Source organism: Trachemys scripta, chromosome 1 (genome assembly GCF_013100865.1).
Source record: "Trachemys scripta elegans isolate TJP31775 chromosome 1, CAS_Tse_1.0, whole genome shotgun sequence".
Classification (NCBI taxonomy): domain Eukaryota; kingdom Metazoa; phylum Chordata; order Testudines; family Emydidae; genus Trachemys; species Trachemys scripta.
In genome coordinates, this window is record NC_048298.1 from 313,945,678 (window position 1) to 313,967,983 (window position 22,306).

The 22,306-nt window shown below is 41.1% G+C and overlaps 1 protein-coding gene across 1 annotated transcript in view; it reads left to right on the forward strand.

The window, feature by feature from the left end:
• TMEM123 (transmembrane protein 123) overlaps positions 1-21,827 on the forward strand; it is a 32,259-nt gene extending 10,432 nt beyond the window's left edge. The window contains exons 2-6 of the mRNA XM_034758883.1: positions 2,230-2,292; positions 6,942-6,971; positions 13,486-13,665; positions 16,283-16,436; positions 20,708-21,827. Coding sequence (XP_034614774.1) covers positions 2,230-2,292; positions 6,942-6,971; positions 13,486-13,665; positions 16,283-16,436; positions 20,708-20,732 — 452 coding nt within the window. The 3' untranslated portion in view covers positions 20,733-21,827. The remainder of the gene's footprint in view (positions 1-2,229; positions 2,293-6,941; positions 6,972-13,485; positions 13,666-16,282; positions 16,437-20,707) is intronic.
• The last annotated feature ends 479 nt before the right edge of the window (positions 21,828-22,306 follow it).

The window sequence follows — 22,306 nt, forward strand, 5'->3', positions numbered from 1 at the left end:
AATTTAAAAAATACAAATTAAATAAAATTCATGGCTTGTTTGGTTTTTTTGTTTTTTTGTTTTTTTTTTAAGAGCATTGACTTTTATCCACCCTAATGGGTGGTGTATGTGCTGCACCACCCCACACAGCATTTTGACTCAGAGGCACACCCTAAAATCAGTTCCTCCCCTGTTTCCTTGCTGCTGTAATTTATTGCTGGCCAACAAGGAGGGCGGTGTAGCCAAGGCTCTGCTTCCTTGCTCTTCCCAACCACTCCCTACCCACCTACTCTAGTTACAGTGGCTCTCCCAGGTCCATGTTCCAGGCAGGCAATGTAGGGTGGTGTCAGTGATTCTCACTCCCATGCATGGGCATGTAGCCCATGTCAGAACATTGCACCGAGGTGGCACAGGTTAAGCACTCAGAAATCAAGAAATTCCACAAGTGAGCATGCACACTCACCCATTCCTCGGCCCCCCCAGTACAGGGCTTGTGATAGTGAGGGGTGGTTTCACTAATGTCAGTGGAATTACACAAGTATAAAATCATTGTAGCCAAAAGACTAATCAGGCCCTGTATGTTTAATTATTAATGATCACACACTATTTCTCAAATGCCATAGACTAGACAAGTAACTAATATCATTTTTCTGAGTATTAGATACCCATGTGGCATTTTTGTAGCATTGTTTATTGCTCTGTATGTGCCAAACAGGATGCCTGGAAGTCAGTCTTATGAAAATTACACAGCAAACTGTGTGTGCATGTTCATAGGCTTGCTTGTGTGTAATTTACTTAATCTGTTTTTAAACCTTAACATGCTAATTGCCTGTGTGCAGCTGTTACAGAATCACTTGGAAGGGAGAGGTTTAGAGCAGAGATTCCAAACCTTAGGAACATCAGGATCTTTTAAGGGGGACATGTTTGGTTCTCTGTCCTGCTCCTGCCACCTCTAGCCCTCCCTCCCCCCTAGGCAGCTCTTTACAATATGCTCTCTCACTACAATCATTATGGAAGGAGGTGGAGGGCAGTGGTTGGGTAACACCAGCAACATGGGAGAAGAGAGAAAAAACATGTGGTAGCCACAACTTCAGAGATCCTTAAATGAGGAGAGGGGGACAGCCCAAAACTGGTGTCGGGAAAGGTAGGGAAGGAACAGCCCCAAACATAGATGGGGAGTAACAGCCCCATTAAGATATAAGGACTGGAGAGGGAACACACCACAGTGGGGGCTGGAGAGACCATGGGAAAGATCATATAGAGAGCGGGAGAACTGAAGAGAAGGGGTTAGCAGAGAAAGTTGGGAGAGAGGAAGAGAAAAACTGAAAGAATAGGACTGTCTTATTGTTCTGTGTTTGTATAGTGCCTAGCACAGTGGGGTCCTGATCCATTACTAGGGCTCCTAGATGCTACAGTACTACAAACAATAAATCAATTTTAAAAATGGGACTAGGAAGGTAAGGAGAAAATGGAGATGTAAGACCTAATCTGCATCAGAAAAGGTTTGCACTGCTATCTCAGCAAACTTTTCCAATGTAGACTCAGCTTCTGATGGCCAAAAAGTAATAAACTATACCAGTTCCCTGAGCAAAATAAACTCTATGGTAATTGCACAAACTCTTTTATGCCAGTATAACTGTTTACACTAAGGCTTTTGCTAATATAGAAATGTCATTAAAAATCACACCCCTAATTAACATTACTATTTTTACTGTAGGCGTGGTCTAAATCAAATGCAGGAGAGGAGAGAATGTGATGGGGGGCCATGAGAGAAAACAAAACCAAAATACTCATAAGCAAAACTGGGGGGTTGAGGGAGGGGAAACAGGGAAAAATCCAAAATGCAAAAATCCAGACCCGGGCAGTCAGAATGTGGCCACATGCAGCAGCTGTGACAGACCATGAAGTGAAGGGAGAAGGGGGAGGCAATTAGTAAAAAGGCAGGTGAGCAGGGCTCCAACCCAGGAAGGACAGGGATCACTGGACTTAAGGAATGTGGCCCTGATCCTGCTGAAAGGGAAATCAATGGCAAAATTGTCATTGCCTGCAATAGGACAAGACCCACCCTTTGTGTGACTGTGCTTTCTGCCCTGACCCTAGTTGTGGCCTGCAGTTGGATGTCATGAAGAAAAGATGTGCATGCCCTTGGGACTTGCTCATTCAATTGCAATACATTATGATTGTGCAAAAGTGGCTTGTTTTTAATGCTAGACGAGTTCATTCTTTCACTATTTTCTTTTTTCTTTGAAGGGACTACAAATACATCCATTCCAACCACAATCACACAATCCACTTCAAATACTTCAGCAAGTGGTAAGTGTCTGATAACCCTTTTCCTGCTGGTACTATATAGGCAAGCACCAAAAATACCCAAACAGAAAAATTAGACAACACTCCATAGACCGCGATTGAAACAGTGCATTTTATGGAGGTATTAACATTTTCTGCAATGGGATGGCACCACTAAGAGACCTCCCAAGATAGATTTTTATTTTATTGGTAAAATGAAAGGTGACACCATTCCAGGTAACTTGCTGGCCACAAGCCATGAGCTCCCCAATGCCATAGGAAGAGAAGAGTCAAGAAAGCAAAATCTAAAGCTCCTTGATTAATTTTCTTCTTGGTCGTTCTGAACTTTAGCAAACACACTCCATTTTAGTGCAGTAGAACAGTGAATAGGCTGCCATGCAAGGAGTGGATATTTGTTTGAATTTTCCTGCTCTGTAGTATCCTGTGAATGTAACCAACAGGTGGGAATCCATGTGTCATGGGGCAGGGAAAGAGAGAGGAATTTCTGTTTGGATGAGGCTCCAGGGTAGCTGTGCCATGGAAATGTGCTCTGTCTCCTTGGAGCTTATGTCACAACACTGCAGTTCAAACAAGATATTGGCAGTAAGAGCGAGTCACTCTATTAAAGATATGCCACCAGTTTCCGTCCCCCATTCCTTGGGGAAAGAGCCTTAATACTTGAAAGCCTCCAAATCCTTATTTATAATACAAGTTATTCAGACTTTAATGCTCTACCATTAGAGGGAGCAAGAGGGTTCATATTGCCAGGTGTATTATGGTGAAAGAAGTCAATGTGTATAATTAATGTGTGGGAGCTGTAGACGTAGAACCCTGTAAAACTATGCTCCCCTACCCTAGACCCCTGCTCCATCCTTAGCAGGGCTGAAGATATGAATTTTCTATGCAATTTTTAATCTACTACTAAAACAAATTATCCATCTAATTTGATTTGCAACATTCCAGCCTCGGGTTGTTGCAATGTGACATTATTAAAAGAGAACAAATCATGGCAAGAGAACTGAGAAACTCAAAAGTTGTTTCTTGTGGGAGCTTGGCACAGACATGTTTCACCATGTCAGTAAAAGGTTGGTTGAGAGCTAGCACGTCATACCACTGCCCAGTGTGTGTTGAACAAGCATTAGAAAATAATCCGTTGTCATGGCCCTCTGAAATTTCCCACTTGAAAGAGGGAAGAGAAGGAAATCTAGTTTCTTCCACTCATGTCTATTTTGTAACGTATTATTTGCTTTAATATCACAAGTAGAATACTACTTGTTTATTATTTGGATTGCAGTAGCATGTAGGGGCCCAGTCATGGACCAGGACACCTTCACGAGTGAGGTGCTGTACAAACATGGAACAAAAAAACAGTCTCTGCCTCAGAGTGCTCTGTGTAAATCAAGTGGTTGCTATATCTTTGGTAAGAGCTACTTCTACATCAGTTAATAAGTACCCAGTACTCCTATTTCTGTGGGTTTTGGTGATTACCAAGTAGCCTGGAGACCTGCAGCAATCAGGGAGGTGAGCCAGTGGGCTGTGAACATTCTCACTTGGCTCATTCCTAGAAATTCCTGTTGGGTCTTGAATATTGCCCTGAAGAATGTGGTGATTCATACAGACGAAACTCCATCTGCACTCTCAATAGCCGTTAGCATTTTGACTTAAGGATTCAATAGTGGGTACAAAAAAAAAACAGAACATAATCTTACCAAAGCCTGGTAGCCTTGGGTAGCGGTGGAAATGGTGCACGTCTTAATTTAACTGTTTGCAGAGTCCCTACTCAGGCATGCAAGCATAGGCATGAATGAAAGAGGGAACAGAGAGATTAGTATTTTACAGTTACCCTGTCCTCAACAGAATTTGATGTCACATTTTAAACCATTGTCAAATGTGGATTGTGTTCACACTGAAGATGGTTCTTAAATCCAGGTTTCCTGTAGAGGTACTAGCTTTATTATTATTTGTATTGTGGTAGCAAGTAAAGGCCGAAGTCCCATTGTGCTAAGCACTGTACAAACCTAACAAAAAGACTGTTTCTGCTTAAACAGCTTACAATATAAGTAAACTTTAAGGGCATGTCTCCACGGGGGATCGATGCGTGACAATCAATCCATTGGGGGTCGATTTAGCAGGTCTAGTGAAGACCCGCTAAATCGACTGCCGATCGCTCTCCCGGCAACTCTGGTACTCCACCGAAACGAGAAGCATAAGGTAAGTTGATGGGAGAGTTTCTCCCATTGACCCAACATGGTGTAGACACTGCAAAAGGTCGACCTAAGCTACGTCGACACCAGATACGTTATTCACATAGCTGGAGTTGCATAACTTAGGTCAACTGAGCCCCATAGTGTAGACCTGCCCTAACACACACACCCATTTGAAACAGATTCGTCAATTTTAAGGACAGAAGGGACCACTGTCATCCTCTAGTCTGACCTCCTGCATAACATAGGCCATAGAACTTGCCTGAATTAATTAGTGATTCAACTCCAAATCTTGTCGTTTAGTTTTTTGCTAGAAAAAGTTTTTTACAGTATTGGTGAAAAATTTCTCTATTTGTTAGCAGTAAGTAGAAGAATCCCGTTTCCTCTAGAGAAAATAGGATTTGTTTTATTTTAAGAGGCAATCACAGTGATAATCGTTAAACATGCCATACTGTGGTGCGTAAAATTATGGATGCATTTGGATGTGACACTAGATCTTTTTACACTTGTGGTGAGTCGGAATATGCACTAAAAATTAGTATTCGGAACTGATGCCTTCTTTATGCACCCTAAATATTTGACTGAAAGTGTCCAGTATATCTTTAAACACAGGTAATTTATCATGCTCATACCAGCATAAGAATTGTGATTTATCTTTTAAAAATAACACAAAAACATATGACATTTAATTGCATTATTAGTTTTCCCTTTTTAAGTAATAAATATGAAATAATGCAATCTAGGTATGTTTAGCATTATGCATATCCGAGTACAGCTGGTCTTCTAGGGGAAAATTAATAGGCGAAGTAGAAAGATAAAAGGACAGATGTTTTTCTTCTGTTGCTATCTGATGTTCTTTCATCTTGGATTGGCTGGTAAAATATGAAGGGTAAGATTTTTTTTTTTTTTCTTCTTCAAAGACACAAAAGAGGAATTGGGTGCCCAGCTCACACTGGCTTTCACTAATTCCTTTTTGTGCCTGTGAAAAGCTCACCCTTCATGTTGGAAATTATTGAAACTAAATAAACTGCAAGAGGCCGGTGTATAGAAAATATACCTCTTTTCTGTAAAGAAAAGGCTTACTGTGTCACTGAGCACTATAGTCTTAGTACAATAAGAAAAAAAAGATAGTTCAGAATGGGACTGCGAGTGCAAACGTGCTGAGGAACTTTATCAAAATCCCTTTGAATAAGAGAGCAAAGACGTTTTTGGGGGTGACTCAAGGTTTGTATATCGTGGTTCAGTGTGTCTGCTCATTGCCTAGGAACCACATGTGTAATCATGTACTCCTCTACATCGATATAACGTGACCTGATATAACACGAATTTGGATATAACGTGGTAAAGCAGTGCTCCGGGGGGGCGGAGCTGCGCACTCCGGTGGATCAAAGCAAGTTCAATGTAATGCGGTTTCACCTATAATGCGGTAAGATTTTTTGGCTTCAGAGTACAGCGTTATATCGAGGTAGAGGTGTATATATCTATAGGATTACACAGATAGATAAATAGAGTTCCTGGGCCATGAGCAGACCCACAGAACCATATATATATATATATATATATATATATATATATATATATATATATATTACTACACACTNATATATATATATATATATATATATATATATATATATATATATATATATTACTACACAGTCTGTTTGGAAGTGATGGACATTTTAAAAATAAAAACCTAAGACTTGAAACCCTTTCACTGGGATTTTCCTTGTTTTTGAATAGACTCCTGTTTTGTTCAGGTTTTATCTTTTGGAGTAGGAGAGCAGTTAGCATTGATGTTTGATACAATTCTCCATGTCGGAAGATCTTTCTAGGTGGATATCTGAAACCTTCATGTAACAAGGAGCCAGTTAGGAGACACTGCTCCAGTTCAACCCCAGAATTCAGTAAAGAGGTCATTCATTTGAAAAGGAGCTACATGGCTCTTTCAAAGAAGGACAATCTGCATTGCCAGCCAGCATCGTCTTGCTCTCCCCAGAGTTGGGGTTCAAGAGTGCAGCCTGCACATCGTATAGGAGACATAGCCAGAGTGGAGTAGTTGAGGTGGCGGCATGTGTTGGGGAGAGGTTTATTTGTGGGTATTGAATTAAAATCAGCATCTGGGGGGTATTTTCTTCCCTTAGCACCTGATCCAAAGCCCATCGGAGTCCGTGGGAGTCCTTCTATTCATTCAGTGAGCGTTGGATCAGGACATTAGGACACACCCAGAGCTCCAATTTCTGTTAATGGGACTTGCACAAAGACATCAAGTGTAGATTCTAAACCAGTGTTTCACCATGGATTAATTATGTGGCAGAAGGCGCTGCAGCCAGGCACTCTGCCATCTGCAAGTCAAAACAAGATGTAAGCAATAGGTAACTGCGGTTTTGTAATGCATTTTAATACCAAAAAACCCTTGATTTTTATGTCTAAGCATTCTTGGAATTATTTATTTTTTCTTCCTTTTAGCTATAAATGTCACTCGCACGACTACATTGGGTGAGTTAAACTTTTAAATTGTGTGATAACCCTTTTTAATTACACTTTTTAAGCTTTTTAACAGTGCAGTCAAGTTCTTAATCATTACTAAGTTAGCTGTTGTAAAAAAATCCTACAGTTGATCTGGTTAGTGTTTATATATTGTGCCCTTTAAATTACATATAAATAGTGCTATGATTTTCTATTTTTGTTTATGTAATATTTGATTGGTTTAACCACCTACTGATTTGGATTAATCTGTGATTTCATGACAGGATTCATTATCTTGGAGGTGAAAGAGCATATGGTATTGCTAGAATGGCCGCAAGTTGAGCACACTATAGTCTAGATTGGTCTCTAGCTTCTATATGTGCCTCCTTCAGTTGCTCATGATTTTCTCAAACAAATATCTTGTGTGTGGGTGGGGGAACACTGAATAGAAACAGCTGAGTTATTTTTGAGTTTTTAATCGGGGGGAGGAAAAATCTTACATGCTTCCCTCTATATGTTCTGATTAAACATTTTGTACAGTGACTACTCAAATGACTGGAGCTACAAAGTTCAGAGTTGCTCTCTTTTGTATCTTTGGATCTCACTGAAATCCAAGGAATAAACCAAGTTTCAAGAAAATGGTTGAATAATTTTAAAATTTGGAATGTATGTTAATTTTGTCTTTTTCATGACTGAATAACTGCCATCAGTAATATGTTCCATTTCTGTTTTCTCTGTGGTGAAAAGTACAGTGAATATCGTTAACTGACATGCATTAGTATAAGAAATCCATCCTTTATATTGTTTTATTTTTTATTCCAAATGACTTCAGCACACTTTTAAAACACAAGAATCACTTCACCCACCACTGAAATTCAGACATCTATGGGGGAGACATCACCGTTATTTATTGTTGCATAGGAACATCAGGTCATGAGCTGAAGAATATTGTAGCCAGTTATACCTTCGGGGGGAATTTAGGCAAAATTTAGGTAGCCACATTGAAGACTATTGCCTTATATCACTCCTCAATGACCACAGTTGGACACATCTCATTTACAAGGCAGGACCTTCAGAAGCATAGTGTCCCCATCACTGGGTTAGGGCATTGGGTCTGTACTGATTCAGAGGGAAGAGTTACCTTGCTTATAGCCAGACTGAATTTGTTGCTGGCTGTATTGTGTAAGCACTATAGACTCATGCCTATAGCCTCCAGTTTCAGTGGCATCCGTGCACTCTTTAGACTGATGATATGAAAGCAGGTGTAGTTGTCATCAGGGGATAATTTGCTCTGCAGACCATCTATTACTGGTAATGATGGGCTTTTGTTTGACTCTGGATTTTGACTCAAGATCTACATTAAATTCTGGCTCTGTGACAGATTGCCTGTGTAGCCACGGGCAAGTCAATTTCCAACCAGTGCCTTGGTTTCACATCTGTAAAATTTGGACAGTGCAACTTCTGTACCATACAGATGTGTTATGAGGATAAATTCAGAGTATCATCCAGATACTATGGCAATGGAGGCCATGTAAGTATCTGGAGGCATGTAGTGGAGAGAGCACTGGACTAGGATTCTGGAGACCTGGGATCTGTTCCTGGCTCTGCCACTGGCCTGCTGGGTGACCTTGAGCAAATCACTTTCCTGCCCCATGCCTCAGTTTCCCCATCTGAAAAATGGGGATAATGATACTGCCTTCATTTGTAAGGTGCTTTGGGATTTGATGATGAAAAGTATTATATAAGAGCTGGGTAAGAACCGAGCTCAACTGTCAGAGCCCAGGGTGTAATGTGGCAAGGAGAAAGGGCATGGGTGACAATCCAGTGAATGCAAGTGTGTGTTGTCACCAGTTGTTTTAATCATGCTACCACCCAGTAGTTGTGGCTCTGTCGAGTGTGTTTAAGACCTTCTCTTCAAAAACAAGACCAGCAGAGCCAGCCGGTGACCAAAGACCAGAGCCAGCTGGTGACCAAAAAGTCTGAGGGTCCCAAAGGTATCTATCTCATAGCTTACACTGGAAACAGTGGTCCTTGCCAGTCCACCTACCAGCAGTATGAGCCTCATCCCAGTTTACTCCACTGTACTGGATTATAAGGAACAAAGCTCAGCAACCCTTCTGGTAGCTCAGCACTACTTTTTGTCAACCCTTGTCCCCTCCCCTGCAGGTTTAAGCCCTAAGTGAAATCTTAAATACTACCTATGGTAAGGGCTGTTCTGAGATTTACAGATGATTGTGCCATTTGGAGGGTTTGCATATCATTTTTAAAATGTGTTCTGTATTTTACTTAATGTGTTTTACACATGCTTCAGAGAGGAGCTGAATTTCCTAATTGCTACAAGGTAAGCACATGAATGGAACAGCGCCAGATATTTTTAATCTGAATGAATGTTGCCTTTGAACTGCATATGAGGGATATGATGTGCCATCTCACAGTATCAAAGGAGAGTGATACATCTTATTTATTATGGGGATGGTGTAGTGTTCTCTACCATATATTTTCTAACATTTTGATGAGTCCAGTTTTAAATTTCTCAAGGAGTAAGGTTTCTACCACTTCCCCTTTAAAGTTTATTTCACAGTCTGGTAGATCTGTACTGCAACCTCTCAATTCTTTTTCTTGTTCTCAGCTGCATTTGAAGCAGTGCTACTCAATCTTTGGGAGAACCTCATTCCTAAAATCAAAATGTGGCTTCTCAAGTTTTAAATAAAACTTCTCTGTAAGAATGACATTCGGTAAGAAGTAATATGGTGCTGAACAAGGAGTGGAATCCTGGGTCTAATATATATCCGATAGGTATTCTTTTGTGCTGTGGTTTCAGAAGTGATACAAAAAACAAGCCTTGTGGATAAGGGGAAGTGGCAGATATGGTATCTCTTGACTTTGATAAGGCTTTTGATACTGTCTCGCATGACCTCATAAACAAACTAGGGAGATGCAACCTAGATGGAGCTTCTATAAGGTGGGTGCATAACTGGTTGGAAAACCATTCCCACAGAGTAGTTATCAGTGGTTCACAGTCAAGCTGGAAGGGCATATCAAATGGAGTCCCGCAGGGATCAGTTCTGAGATTGGTTTGGTTCAATATCTTCATGAATGTTTTAGATAATGGCATAGAGAGTACACTTAAAAAGTTTCTAGATGATACCAAGCTGGGAGGGGTTGCAAGTGCTTTGGAGGATAGGATTAACATTCAAAATTATCTGGACAAACTGGAGAAATGGTCTGAAGTAAATAGGATGAAATTCAATAAGGACAAATGCAAAGTACTCCACTTAGGAAGGGACAATCAATTGCAACATACAAAATGGGAAATGACTGCCTAGGAAGGAGTACTGTGGAAAGGGATCTGAGGGTTATAGTGGATCACAAGCTAAATATGAGTCAATAGTGTATCACTTTTGCAAAAAAGCAAAGATCATTCTGGGATGTATTAGCAGGAGTGTTGTAAGCAAGACACAACAAGTAGTTATTCCACTCTACTCTGCACTGATTAGGCCTCGAGTGGAGTATTGTGTCTGGTTCTGTGTGCCACATTTCGGGAAAGATGTAGACAAATTGGAGAGAGTCCGGAGAAGAGCAACAAAAATGATTAAAGGCCTAGAAAACATGATGTTTGAGGGAAGATTGAAAAAATTGTGGAACATGGTAACAGTTTTCAAGTACATAAAAAGTTGTTGCAAGGAGGAGGGAGAAAAATTGTTCTCTTTAACCACTGAGGAGAAGACAAAAAGCAATGTACTTAAATTACAGCCAGGGCGGTTTAGATTGAATATTAGGACAAACTTCCTATCAGGATAGTTAAGCACTGGAATAAATTGCCTAGGGAGGTTGTGGAATCTCTGTCATTGGAGATTTTAAGAGTAGGTTAGACAAACACCTGTCAGGGATGATCTAGATCAGTGGTTCTCAACCCATGACCCACTTACAGCCCAATCAGCACACAGCTGCAGCTCATGTGACATCATCAGGGCTGAAACTAGGGTGGGGCATGAGGGGCACCTGCCCCAGGTGCAGAGCTGGCGGAGAGGGTGTAAAAATGCGGAGATGCAGGATCAGGCCCAGTGGCATCAGCCCCCCATCCTGGCAGGGTTGGGCGTAACAATATTAGCATGGCCAGCGCTCTCACACCCTGCAGAATCGTGGGTTCAATGACATCGGCTGGAGTAGGCTCCCCAGCCCTAGGACAGCAGGAGCGGGCAGGCTGCATGGCTGAGCTACCTGCTGCCGAGGTAGGAGAACAGTGATCGCGGGGGTGTAGGGAGGAGGGGGCGGGGAGCTGTGGAGCTGGGAGGAGGATGCAGGGGGCTAAGATCACAGGAAGAGGGTGCAGCTGGGTCATGGGGGACAGACTCTAGGTGTAGGACTAGTGGCTGGCAGCAGTCCCTGAATGGGGGGCTAGATATTGGTGCACAATCCCTAAATGAGGGGGTGGAGAGCTGAGGGGCAGTCCTTGGGGAGGCTGGGTGTCCCTGGGTGGGGGACGGGATGCTGGAGGGGGCAACCCCTATGAAGGGGGGCATTTTGCCCTGGACAGGGCACCCTGGCTCTACAGGGCAGGTATGTGTGCCAGCCCAGTGTTGGTGGGGTCTGGATGCTGGGGTTGGGTGATGGGGTGGTATTACTTGGCTGAGGGCAGCCTCTGGGTGGAGGGGGCTGGGTATATGGAGGAGAGTCCCTGGCTGTAGGGTACCCTGCATCAAGCAGGGTTCCCCATCTTTGCAAGCAGGCTCTGCAACTGTGCTCTCCGGGTGCTCAGCACAGCCACGCTGCCAGAAGCCCCACAGAAGTGGGGGTGGTAATACACGAAGCAATGCGACCCTTACAGGAAATGAATTGATTTTAACAGTTAATGTTTTGACTCATTTTGCTGATTTAAAATGCTCTGGGTAGACATTTGCCAGCGTTGAAATGAAAGATGTATATCGTATTGCTGTCATATAGCAAATGCTAAACCTTTTTGGTAGCTGTACAGGCAGTATATATATTGTGTGGATGTGGCCCACATAACACAGAGAGCTGCATATGTGGCCCACAATGGTAAATAGGTTGAGAACCACTGCTCTAGACCAGGGGTAGGCAACCTATGGCACATGCGCCAAAGGCGGCACGTGAGCTGATTTTCAGTGGCACTCGCACTGCCCGGGTCCTGGCCACCGGTCTGGGGGGCTCTGCATTTTAATTTAATTTTAAATGAAGCTTATTAAACATTTTTAAAACCTTATTTACTTTACATACAACAATAGTTTAGTTATATATTATAGACTTAGAGAAAGAGATCTTCTAGAAACGTTAAAATGTATTACTGGCACGCAAAACCTTAACATAGAGTGAATAAATGAAGACTCGACACACCACTTCTGAAAGGTTGCCAACCCCTGTTCTAGGTAATACTTAGTCCTGCCATGAGTGCAGGGGACTGGACTAGATGACCTCTCGAGGTCCCTTCCAGTCCTATGGTTCTATGATTAATTAAGATTTGTCATGTTGAAAACTCTAAAAGCTCTGTCCTGCAAACACTTGCACAAAGCCCTGAATCATGAAAGCACTTAAGCACCTGCGTAACTTCAGCAGTAAAGCATGTGCTTAAGGGCTTTCCTGATTGGGGTTACCTTCCTAAATTGAGGTCATAATTAGGAGTAGGGTTGGGCACAGAAATCTCTGTATATAAACAGGGTTTGACACACCTGCTATGTAAGTAGAGTGGTATCATCTTCAAGAGGAACTTACGAATTTAGGAATAATCGCTGAAGCCTGTTGGAATTTTGCCATAGACTTTAATTGGAGCAATATAAATATACTGGTATTTTATAGTAAAATTGTTTTTCAAGGCCAGATTCCTATCGCATTTAGATCATTGTAAATACAAATTAATTCTATTGAATTCAGCAGAGTCTCTGAAGTACACTTGTGAAATTGATCAGAATTTTTCCTCTTTTTGGGTGTGGAGGGGGCTTACAACCATAATGTTTGTATTTACAATATTCTCACCTAATGGACATGAGCATAATTGAATTCACAAGCGCTTTGGAATTCAGATGTTAATGGGACACAGATGAAAGTGAACAATTGTTGCTAACAATTTGCAGAAGTCAAACCCACCTCTCTTCTGTTATGGCTCTGAGCTCAAGTAAAGAAAAAGCAGGATGAAGAAATGCATCATGCATAATGAACTTCCAAATGTGGGCTCTAGCTAGGCACAGGACAGAGCAGATTACACAGCAGAGGGTCCTGTCACCCACTTCTGGAGGTCAGCACTGGGGACTAGCAGTTTAGGAAATGCACGTGGGTAGGTGGCCTCTGAGACCCGATAACAACGTGCTGGAGCATAGGTGCCTGTGGGAGCAGAACAACACCCAAAGTGATTAATGTGATTCCTCCTTTCTGAAGGGACAGTTTTGTAAAGGAGCAAAAATAGCTATTTTTGACATAGGGACTCTTTCAAAATAGTGTTAATCAAAAGCTGCAGTTTCATTCACAATTAGCATCTTCTTTTTTTAAATATAATTTTCCATGTGATATCATTATTGTACACTGTTTATAGGTTCTACCAAAACAACCGCCACCCAGACCACCACCACCAACAACAACCTGACAACCACCACCACCACCAACCTGACAACTATATTAACCACCACCTCAAAACCCACAACAACCATACAATCAACAGCCAGTGTCACAGTGACCACTTCCAAGACTATGTCTCCTTCCAGCTCCGTAACAGGTACGTACGATAGACTGCTGCCTATTTCCCACAGTGTGCTAACTTATATTCTTCTGTTATCTGCATTGCTCTGCAATCTTGAAAGCTTGCTCTAAGTATCTCTGGTTACTTTAGCATTAGGAAAAGGCCATTTGACCCAATGTGCATTTGAGATTTTTAAATGGCACAACATGGTTATGAATTCATATTCAGGAAATAAACATGCCAGGCTTACAGCTAATTGTAGTTTTACCTGATTGGGCATTTTAGACCTGTTTTTCCATTGTTTATGAACTGTAGCATTCAAAATTTCCTTAAAAGAAAGAAGAATCTACTGAGTTATTGATGTAAATCTTGAGTAACTCCACAGAAAGATTTACACAGGTATAATTGAGGTCAGATTCTGACCTGTCAACACTTAAATAAGAAGGAAGTTTTGTTAAGATGACTTAAGAACGTAGGACTCTAAGTCAATTTTGAAAATGTTACCTGGGACTTTGAAATGGGCATCCTACTCCTTTAAGACATTTTGAAAATCCAATCCTCAAGCTAATGTAAGGACAGTGTACTCAAAGGTTAATGTAAGATTTGATTGTTTTTTTGTTGAGGTATTAGGGGATGGAATTATATCTCATACACTGTTAGTGGTGACTCAGTATTTTGAGTTCAGAGACACTTGTGTTTTACAAGAACAGTTAACTGATATGATGGCTTGATTGTTCCTGATGGATTAGATCGTTTATACTGACCTACCAGTAGGGTACTTTTTTAGCAGCTGTTCATCAGACTTTCATATGACCAAAATATGTCCTCTCTCTACTGCTATGAAAATTGAAATTGAAATCAACAAATACATCAGTACAAACATAATAGGTAACAACTGTGCATTGGAAAGGTGACACACATTAGATAACATAATAAGTCTCTCTTATCTCCAGCTTCTGTTATTCTTTGATACCAGCCAAGCCAGTCACACTTGCTGAGTTCAGTTAGTTGATGACTTACAACCTCCAGATGCTGGAGAAGAATTTCCGAGAGTTATCTCTGTGCCTATAACAGGGAAAAAACTGTAACGACAACACCATCTTACCATCTTGCAACAGTTATACAGTTAACTAACATCTGTTAGTGTGCTGGCAGCGAAGCCAAGAAAGACTCTACTTGTTGGCTAAAAAGATAAGCCATTCTCTCTTCTAAATGAGAGCCATGTTGGGTAAAAGCCTGTTATAGAAGACAGCAGGAACTCTGCAGGAGGCTAAAGAACTCCTTTTCTGTATTTCTGTCATTCCGTCAGTTCTGTTTTCTTTGAAGGCAATAATTCAGTTTGGGAGAGGATTTCATCATAAGCCCCAAATCTAAATTTCCAGTTGAACTCAACTAATAATCTAAATAACCTCTTTTTGCCCAATACAGCTCCTGTGCATAACAATTCCATTTAGGAAGTATAGGCCCTACTGAGCTTATTTAACACCATGTCCCTGGATCGGTCATTGGCGGCAGGGTTGAATTTGGGACTGCTAGATCTAAACACATGAGCCTCTACTGCCTGAGCTGAAAGATCTGTTAGCCAAGACTGTAACAGACTCGTGAACCCCTGTGTGTGGCCAGGCACCAGTAGAGGGGGACAGAGTGCCACACTGAGTGAATTAACTTCTCATCTGACAACCTTTACTCATATGAATATAAAGCTGTCAGTCAATGTTTCCTAGCAGGCATCTGCTGATCCAAACCACTTTCATCATTGACACTTATAAACAGATCATGTGCTTCAAGTTAGGTGAAGCCTTTTAACGTGGGAAATGCCTGTTAACCTCATTAGGTGCCATGGCACATTTAGTTGGCCACATCAGCTCAAATTGCATCTTTTGATTGGGATGTTCGATTGGTTAAACCACTTGGGGATTAGAATCTGCCTGGGCGAAGGTGTGGGGTGGGTTACCCAGGCGCATGATCTCTGGGGCAGGAACCTGTCATAGGTGGACGGTGATTGTGCAGGTTTCTGTTGGGCTGAATAGCTGTATCTACAGGTGGGAAACCCAGTTTTCCTAACCCACTGAGTTAGGAGTTAATGCTATGAGTCTTGATTCAGATGGACTAGTAGTTTCTAAGGAAAAGTGTGTGGGAAAAATATATCATAGCGCAGGAATCTATGGAAATGAATATTCAATTATGATGATCAGTTTGTTTGCTGTTCCAAAATTCCAGCTCTCCTGTGGATCTCTGGAAAGCACCAACCTTGAAGAGAGTTTGTCACACTTTCCACTCCATGCCTGGCCAGCTCCACTGACTGGGGCAGAAAGAGGTGTGGGGGTAGAGGGAGTTGCCTGCCAATTGGACTCTTGCCAACCCGTGTGCAAGTGTATAAGGGAGGAGAGTGGCTTCTAGTGCCATCCTCCTCACTCATTGTATGTGCTGAAGCTGGCCAGAATCCGACACTTAGGAATGTGGCTCTGGGTTCCAGTGGAGTTGGTTGATATTTTACCAGCAGCACGGTATAAAGTTGTCATCTGAGGTCCTCAGATGATGTGATGATTGGGCAGAGAGTATATAAGAACCTAGACAGAGAGAACTACACTCTCAGTACATTACATCCAAAGTTACAAACGTCATAAAAATTGTCTTTTTGTTTTCTTCTTAGCCACGCCCAAATCTGCAACTGTGCTAGCCAGAACTTCCAGATTTGATGTGGGCAGTTTTTTCGGTGGCATTGTGCTGACACTTGGAATGTTAGCCATTCTCTACGTTGGATGTAAAACATATCACTCAAGAAGAGGTGTTCAGTACAGAACCATGTAAGTTTTTTGGAGGCGTGTTCCCCTGTTAATTTGTTGGTTTCTTGTTGGAAATGAAGAGAAGAAAATGCTCTACTTTCTTGCTCAATGGAGATTTTTTTTTAAAAAGGCAGGTCAGTATCTCAGCCGCTTAGAGCCTTCATCAGTGTCACCTCCTCAACTGATCCTTATTTATTCATGGGGCCTATCTTTATTGGGGATTTTCTTGCTTAGATTTTAAGCTACTTGTTTGTACCGTGCCTAGCACAATGCACCATTATGCTAGGCACTGCAATAATACAAATAAATAATAATTCTAATCTGTTCTGTAAAATCCTTTCTTACTCCCCTGCCCTTTGGCTAGTCTAAATTCATTCATTCTGCTTTTTTTGTTGTCCTTGTTTATGTCTGACTGATTCTAATCTTGTTCCACTTCCTTCTCCATTTCCACTACAGGGTTAGGGTTGGGTTTTTGGGGGGTGGAGGGGTTAACCCTCGGATCTTTTGAGAAGTTCCTCAGAAAGATATATTGATCATCTCTTGTTCTCTGCTTTCTTCTTTTGCGTATTACTGTTACGCTGTAATTGTGCTGCCTTTTAGAACCTCCAGTCCTCTTTCAGAATTTTGCATGTTAATATTTACTAGAATTCTTCACTGCTGAATATTTCTTCCATGAACTCTGATGCCTGAAGAATTCTCTCTCACCCAGACCCTTATCTCTCTCTCACATCTGCACACTCACCAGTCCTATCATTTCTTGGTATTCTGCATATAGCTACTCTTCCTCTACTTTCCTCTCTATCCCTCCTGTACTTATTGTACCTATCTGTGGTGACATTCCAGTAGCTGTATGGTCAATAAATAATCATTTGTAGGCACTTTTATTTCTTCTTCTTAGTTTCTCATTCCTTTCCATCTGCGTGTAGACTCTTTTGATGGTATTTTTTCTTATTCTTCATTTTCTGTAGTAGGGCAATTCCGCTTTCTATGTTATCCTGGATGTGTTGGATTCACATATCAGATTCTTGGAATTAAATTATCCCTCTTTCCCCCTTACAATCTACCATAATTTACAGACTGGCTAACAAGCCAGTTTTGAATCCAGGGTTTATTACCCCATTTGCTTAAGCAGAGACTGTCTAAATCAGTCACCCCTCATCACAGAGAGCATTCCAATGATCTATAGCCAACATTTACAAACTTAAGCCTAACCTGGAGCACTCATGTTTGAAAATGTTGAAGTAAACCTCAAATCCTCCTCTCTACAATACAGGCGCATCTCCTGGTTTGTCGCCTATCTTACTCTTGACTCTGCAAGAGATCACATGTATTGAGTCTGCCTTCAGGTCTCTTCCCAAATCCCTGAAGTCAGATAACTTGGTCTTTTGTTTCTTACCTAACACTCCCTTCACTTGTTCCTGTATGGGTTAGAGTTAGTGGAAATGCCCCTATCATTTTCTAGGTTTCTCATCACATTCATTACCAGATCATAGAATCATAGGCTTGGAAGGGACCTTGCGACGTCATCTAGTCCAGTCCCCTGCACTCTTGGCAGGACTAAGTATTAGGATCCTTCATCCTGGTGCCTGTTTTTTTTATATGGGTCACATCTTGGGCTGGGTTCCTTGCTGTAGAGTCACTAATTAGGATCACTTGTCTCTGCTTTATTTTTTAATCCCATGCAGTACTTGTTTCTTAGTCACTGATCAAGCTACTGCATATTTTTGGTTTATTAGTGGTATGTTACTCCTTCTTGTAGGGGAACAATAGCTATTTTGTCAGGACATATTTCAACTGTATAGGTTCAGAGGATGTCTTTTGCTTTTCTTACTAAGCTGCCTTCTCTCTTTTTCCATTGTGCACTACTGTCCAAACTGTAATCTCACCCTGGGGTGTTAGACCCTCTGGGACAGAAGCTGGAATGTCTTTACACTGGATTGCCTTACTCCCTATGGTTTCCATTCTCCATGTAAATTGAAGGTGTTTGTTAGAACTTGATAGTGTCAAGGGATTCTGGTACATCTCCCTCTTTTGAATTCTGTTTGCTAGTCTCAGGATCCATTGAGTCATGGCTCCACCCCCTCATTATCAACACTGACTCTTCCAACACCCCACTGTTCATCCAGCCTCCACCAGCCCCCTCCAAACAAAGAAGCACATACAAGAGTCATCAACTAGCTCTTATTTTCAGCCAGTCTTTTCCCAGTATTGCCAACCCTAAGCATTCAAAAGTCATGTTTCAGCCCCCTTTCCCCCCCAAGATCATAAGATTGACTTAAAATCAATAATTTTAAAAAATGGACATTGTTTTTATTTGCCTTTTTGTTTTTTGAGTCTTTTGATTAGTGCTTTTTAACTTTTTCTCCACAACAATAAGGACTAGAAACATCTTTGTTTACAAGGAAAGCTGAGATGCCTCATGTACTCACATGACTCCAGGTTTTGAGAATAACATCATATCATGTGGAAGTCTTCATGAAATTGGGAGTTGGCAATGCTGCTTTTCAAAGAACTGTAGTGTTAGTTGCCCCTGTCCTTTCACAAGAATCGCTCTACGGAATACTCCTCTCTGATTTTACTCTCCTCCATTTTTAAAAACTGTCTTGTCTTTATTTTTCTTGTTAGACCTGTATGGACACTTAGGAAATAATGACCACATTGTCAAAATTGCTATTGATAAAAAGCAGGTAAAGTGAGGTACTTGATCAGTTGGAACATGTGATATACCAATTAGTGAATCTGAGTGAAATGCACCGTGGAAGTTAAGAGCTGGTTAATGAACCTATCAAACGAGTAAAATCTATTTTGAAAGGGGTGTGGATAACTGAAAAAGCATTAGACAATTAGGAGGAAAAAACAAGTGTTTCTCAGAAGTGCTGTCCTGGTAGTTACCATTTGGCATCTTTAAATACAAATGTTAGGAAAATCTAGAAGAAATTGGAGAAAATATAAAGAACAGATATCAGGGGTCTTATTTTCAGAGCAATTGGGCACTAGCAGCTCCCTCCTGGACTTCAATTGGAGTTTTGGATGCTCAGCACTTCCAAAAGTCAAGGCCGAAAAGGGTGACACAACCATCAGCAAGAAGCAATGCAGGTTTATAGACACAAATCAGGCTAAACAAACTTTAATTGTTTTTTCTGATAAAATTTCAAAATTATTGATTTAAAGAGAAGTAAGGTAGATGACGACTTGCCACCAAAACTCTCATTGCCTTCAACCATTATTACACATCAGACATTTTATTTTGATTGCAAGTTCTCCATCATTAGCAAAGCAGCTAATGCAGGCTATCATTACACATCAAGAAATTTGTTACCAGAATGCCCTATATTAAAATCCTGTTGTTATTAATAATTATTTATATTGCAGTAAGACCCATAGATCCCACCCCAATTGTACTAGGCACAATACAAACGTAACAGAGAGATAATCCCTGCCCTGAAGAGTATACAATCTGTGGGTCAATGGAGCCATTCTTTTTCTAAAGCTGATTCTTTTTTCTAAAGCCAAAAAGGGAGCATCAGATATCCAAAGAATATCGGATTGGGCCTGTGTGCAGCAAGAAAAAATGTTCTCTTTGTGTTCTGGTGACATACTTGTTGTTTCTCTTAGTTTGTGTAACTGCTGTGGTAATGTCTGTGGGTAGTAAATAAAACACCAAGTAAAACATTTGATGTGTAATAGCAATTGAAGTCACAGGAGTGTTGGGTGAACAAGACATGCAGAGCCCAAGTGTCTTGTTTGGCCAAATAATACACTATTAGCCATTTGTTTCAAAATGTTTACCTGCCCCAAAAAATGTATCTACATTGGATTGGGGTTTTCAGAAGCCATTAAAAAAATGCAATCCAGTACATAAATTCATGTAGGATTAACACTAGAAAATTGTCTTGTTTGTTTTTAAATAATTTCATTTTTGAGAGTAAAAGAGAAGAGAGAGAAATAGTGACTAGCTTCAATCACTAATATAGGCAAGGGAAGATAGAATAAAATGTACCCATTGTGAACTTTGGTAGTTACTTAGCTAGATGAATGAAATATGAAAACACTGCAATGTCTTATATGTTGAGCAAGACTTAAGGCATGTGGTGAAAGATAAGTGTTTTAACATCAGGCCTGGTTCCGAGAAGCAGAAAATCCCATACAGGCATTGTGGGTGCTCAGCACTTGCCAGTAGCAAATAAACCTTGCTGGCAATAAAGTGGGTCATGACATTCTGAAACTTTTGATATTGTGTTGTAGACCATTGATGCTTTTGCAAATGATTAATTACTGTGTTTCTGTTACAGTGATGAACATGATGCTATCATTTAAAGATACTTCAGAGAAGACATGGGGAAATTCCACCCGATCACTGCTTTTAGAACATCTGTTTGAAAAAGTTTTTTTCCTTTCATATAGTCCCAGTCTCTAATTCATTCATAGATCTGATCCCGCACAGTGTCAAGATCTTCCCAAGCACCCTGAGCTCCCATTTATTTCAATGGGAGCTGGAGGAAGTTAGTACTTTGAGAAACATGCCCTGTTGTTGATGCAATTAAAAAAAAAATCCTTTAAAGTTTGTTACCTAATGATGAACTGAAATGCTTTTTAAAATAAATGCATAGAAACTTTGAGATACCAAATCATTACCATAATATACCACGTGACATTACAATTGTGAATACATTTGATTATTGCCTACATACTCCATAAATGTGGATGGTTCTACGCTGGGTACAACAGGCTGACTTTGCTACTGTTTTGTATTAAAATGTATTTATTTGTAACTTGAAACTTGAGATGAACTTTTGTTAATGATTTGGGAACCTCAGACTTTGTTTTTTAACAAAAATATTTCAGTTCAGTGCTGATGAAAGTAAAGGGATGTGAGATTGTTCCAATTTATCAAATTACAATTTATAATGTTGTAAACTATCCAGAACAGGATGATAGAAAACGTACTTAAAATATGGTCTACCGATGATCGGTGATCTGTGGGCATATTCCTTGATGGGTCTGCCCAGAGACTACTATTCATAGTGGGGGGACACAATTTAAACGTTCTGGTGGTATGCAGCGGGGTTCAGGGCAGGGCATATCAACCCTGGCAGAAATCTGAGGGGGCACGTGACCCTATGTGCTTCTTCCACCACATTGTCTCTGGGTCTGCAGAATAAAATATAGTGAGAATCAAGCTGTGGGGGACTGGGAAGGGGAGGAGATACAGTCTATGCGAGTACTTGTCTCTTATGAAGTGGTCTATAAGTTGAAATGGGCTAGATAATCATTGTAATATACAGGTTTTATTTAGAATTAAATTAGTAGTTCATATCCAGCAAGTCACAATGGTATGATTGAGATAAACTGTATTTTTTTTTTTTTTAAAGGTTTGCCTCCTACTGTGAATATGAAGATTTCCACTGAAAATTGTTCTAGCTTGAATGTAATTTAAAATCCCTGCTTTGTTTTATTCGGAAGCTTTATACAGGGTTTCTAGTAGGATTTTAGGAAGAGCTGGGAATAACTCTCCAAATGCAAATGGTAAAATATATATCTATGCCCTACATTCTTAGCATTGTTTGCAGGACCTGGTGCTGCTGTACTAACACATTATGATCTAGTCCAGGGATGGCCAACCTGTGGCTCCAGAGCCACATGCAGCTCTTCAGAAGTTAATATGCGGCTCCTTGCATAGGCACCGACTCCGGGGCTGGAGCTACAGGTGCCAACTTTCCAATGTGCTGTGGGGTACTCACTGCTCAACCACTGGCTGTGCCACAGGCCCTGCCCCCACTCCACCCCTTCCCGCCCCCTCCCCTCAGCCTGCCATGCCCTCGCTCCCCCCCCCCCCCCAAACTTCTGCATTCCCCGAAACAGCTGATTGGGAGGTGCAGGGAGAGAGGGGG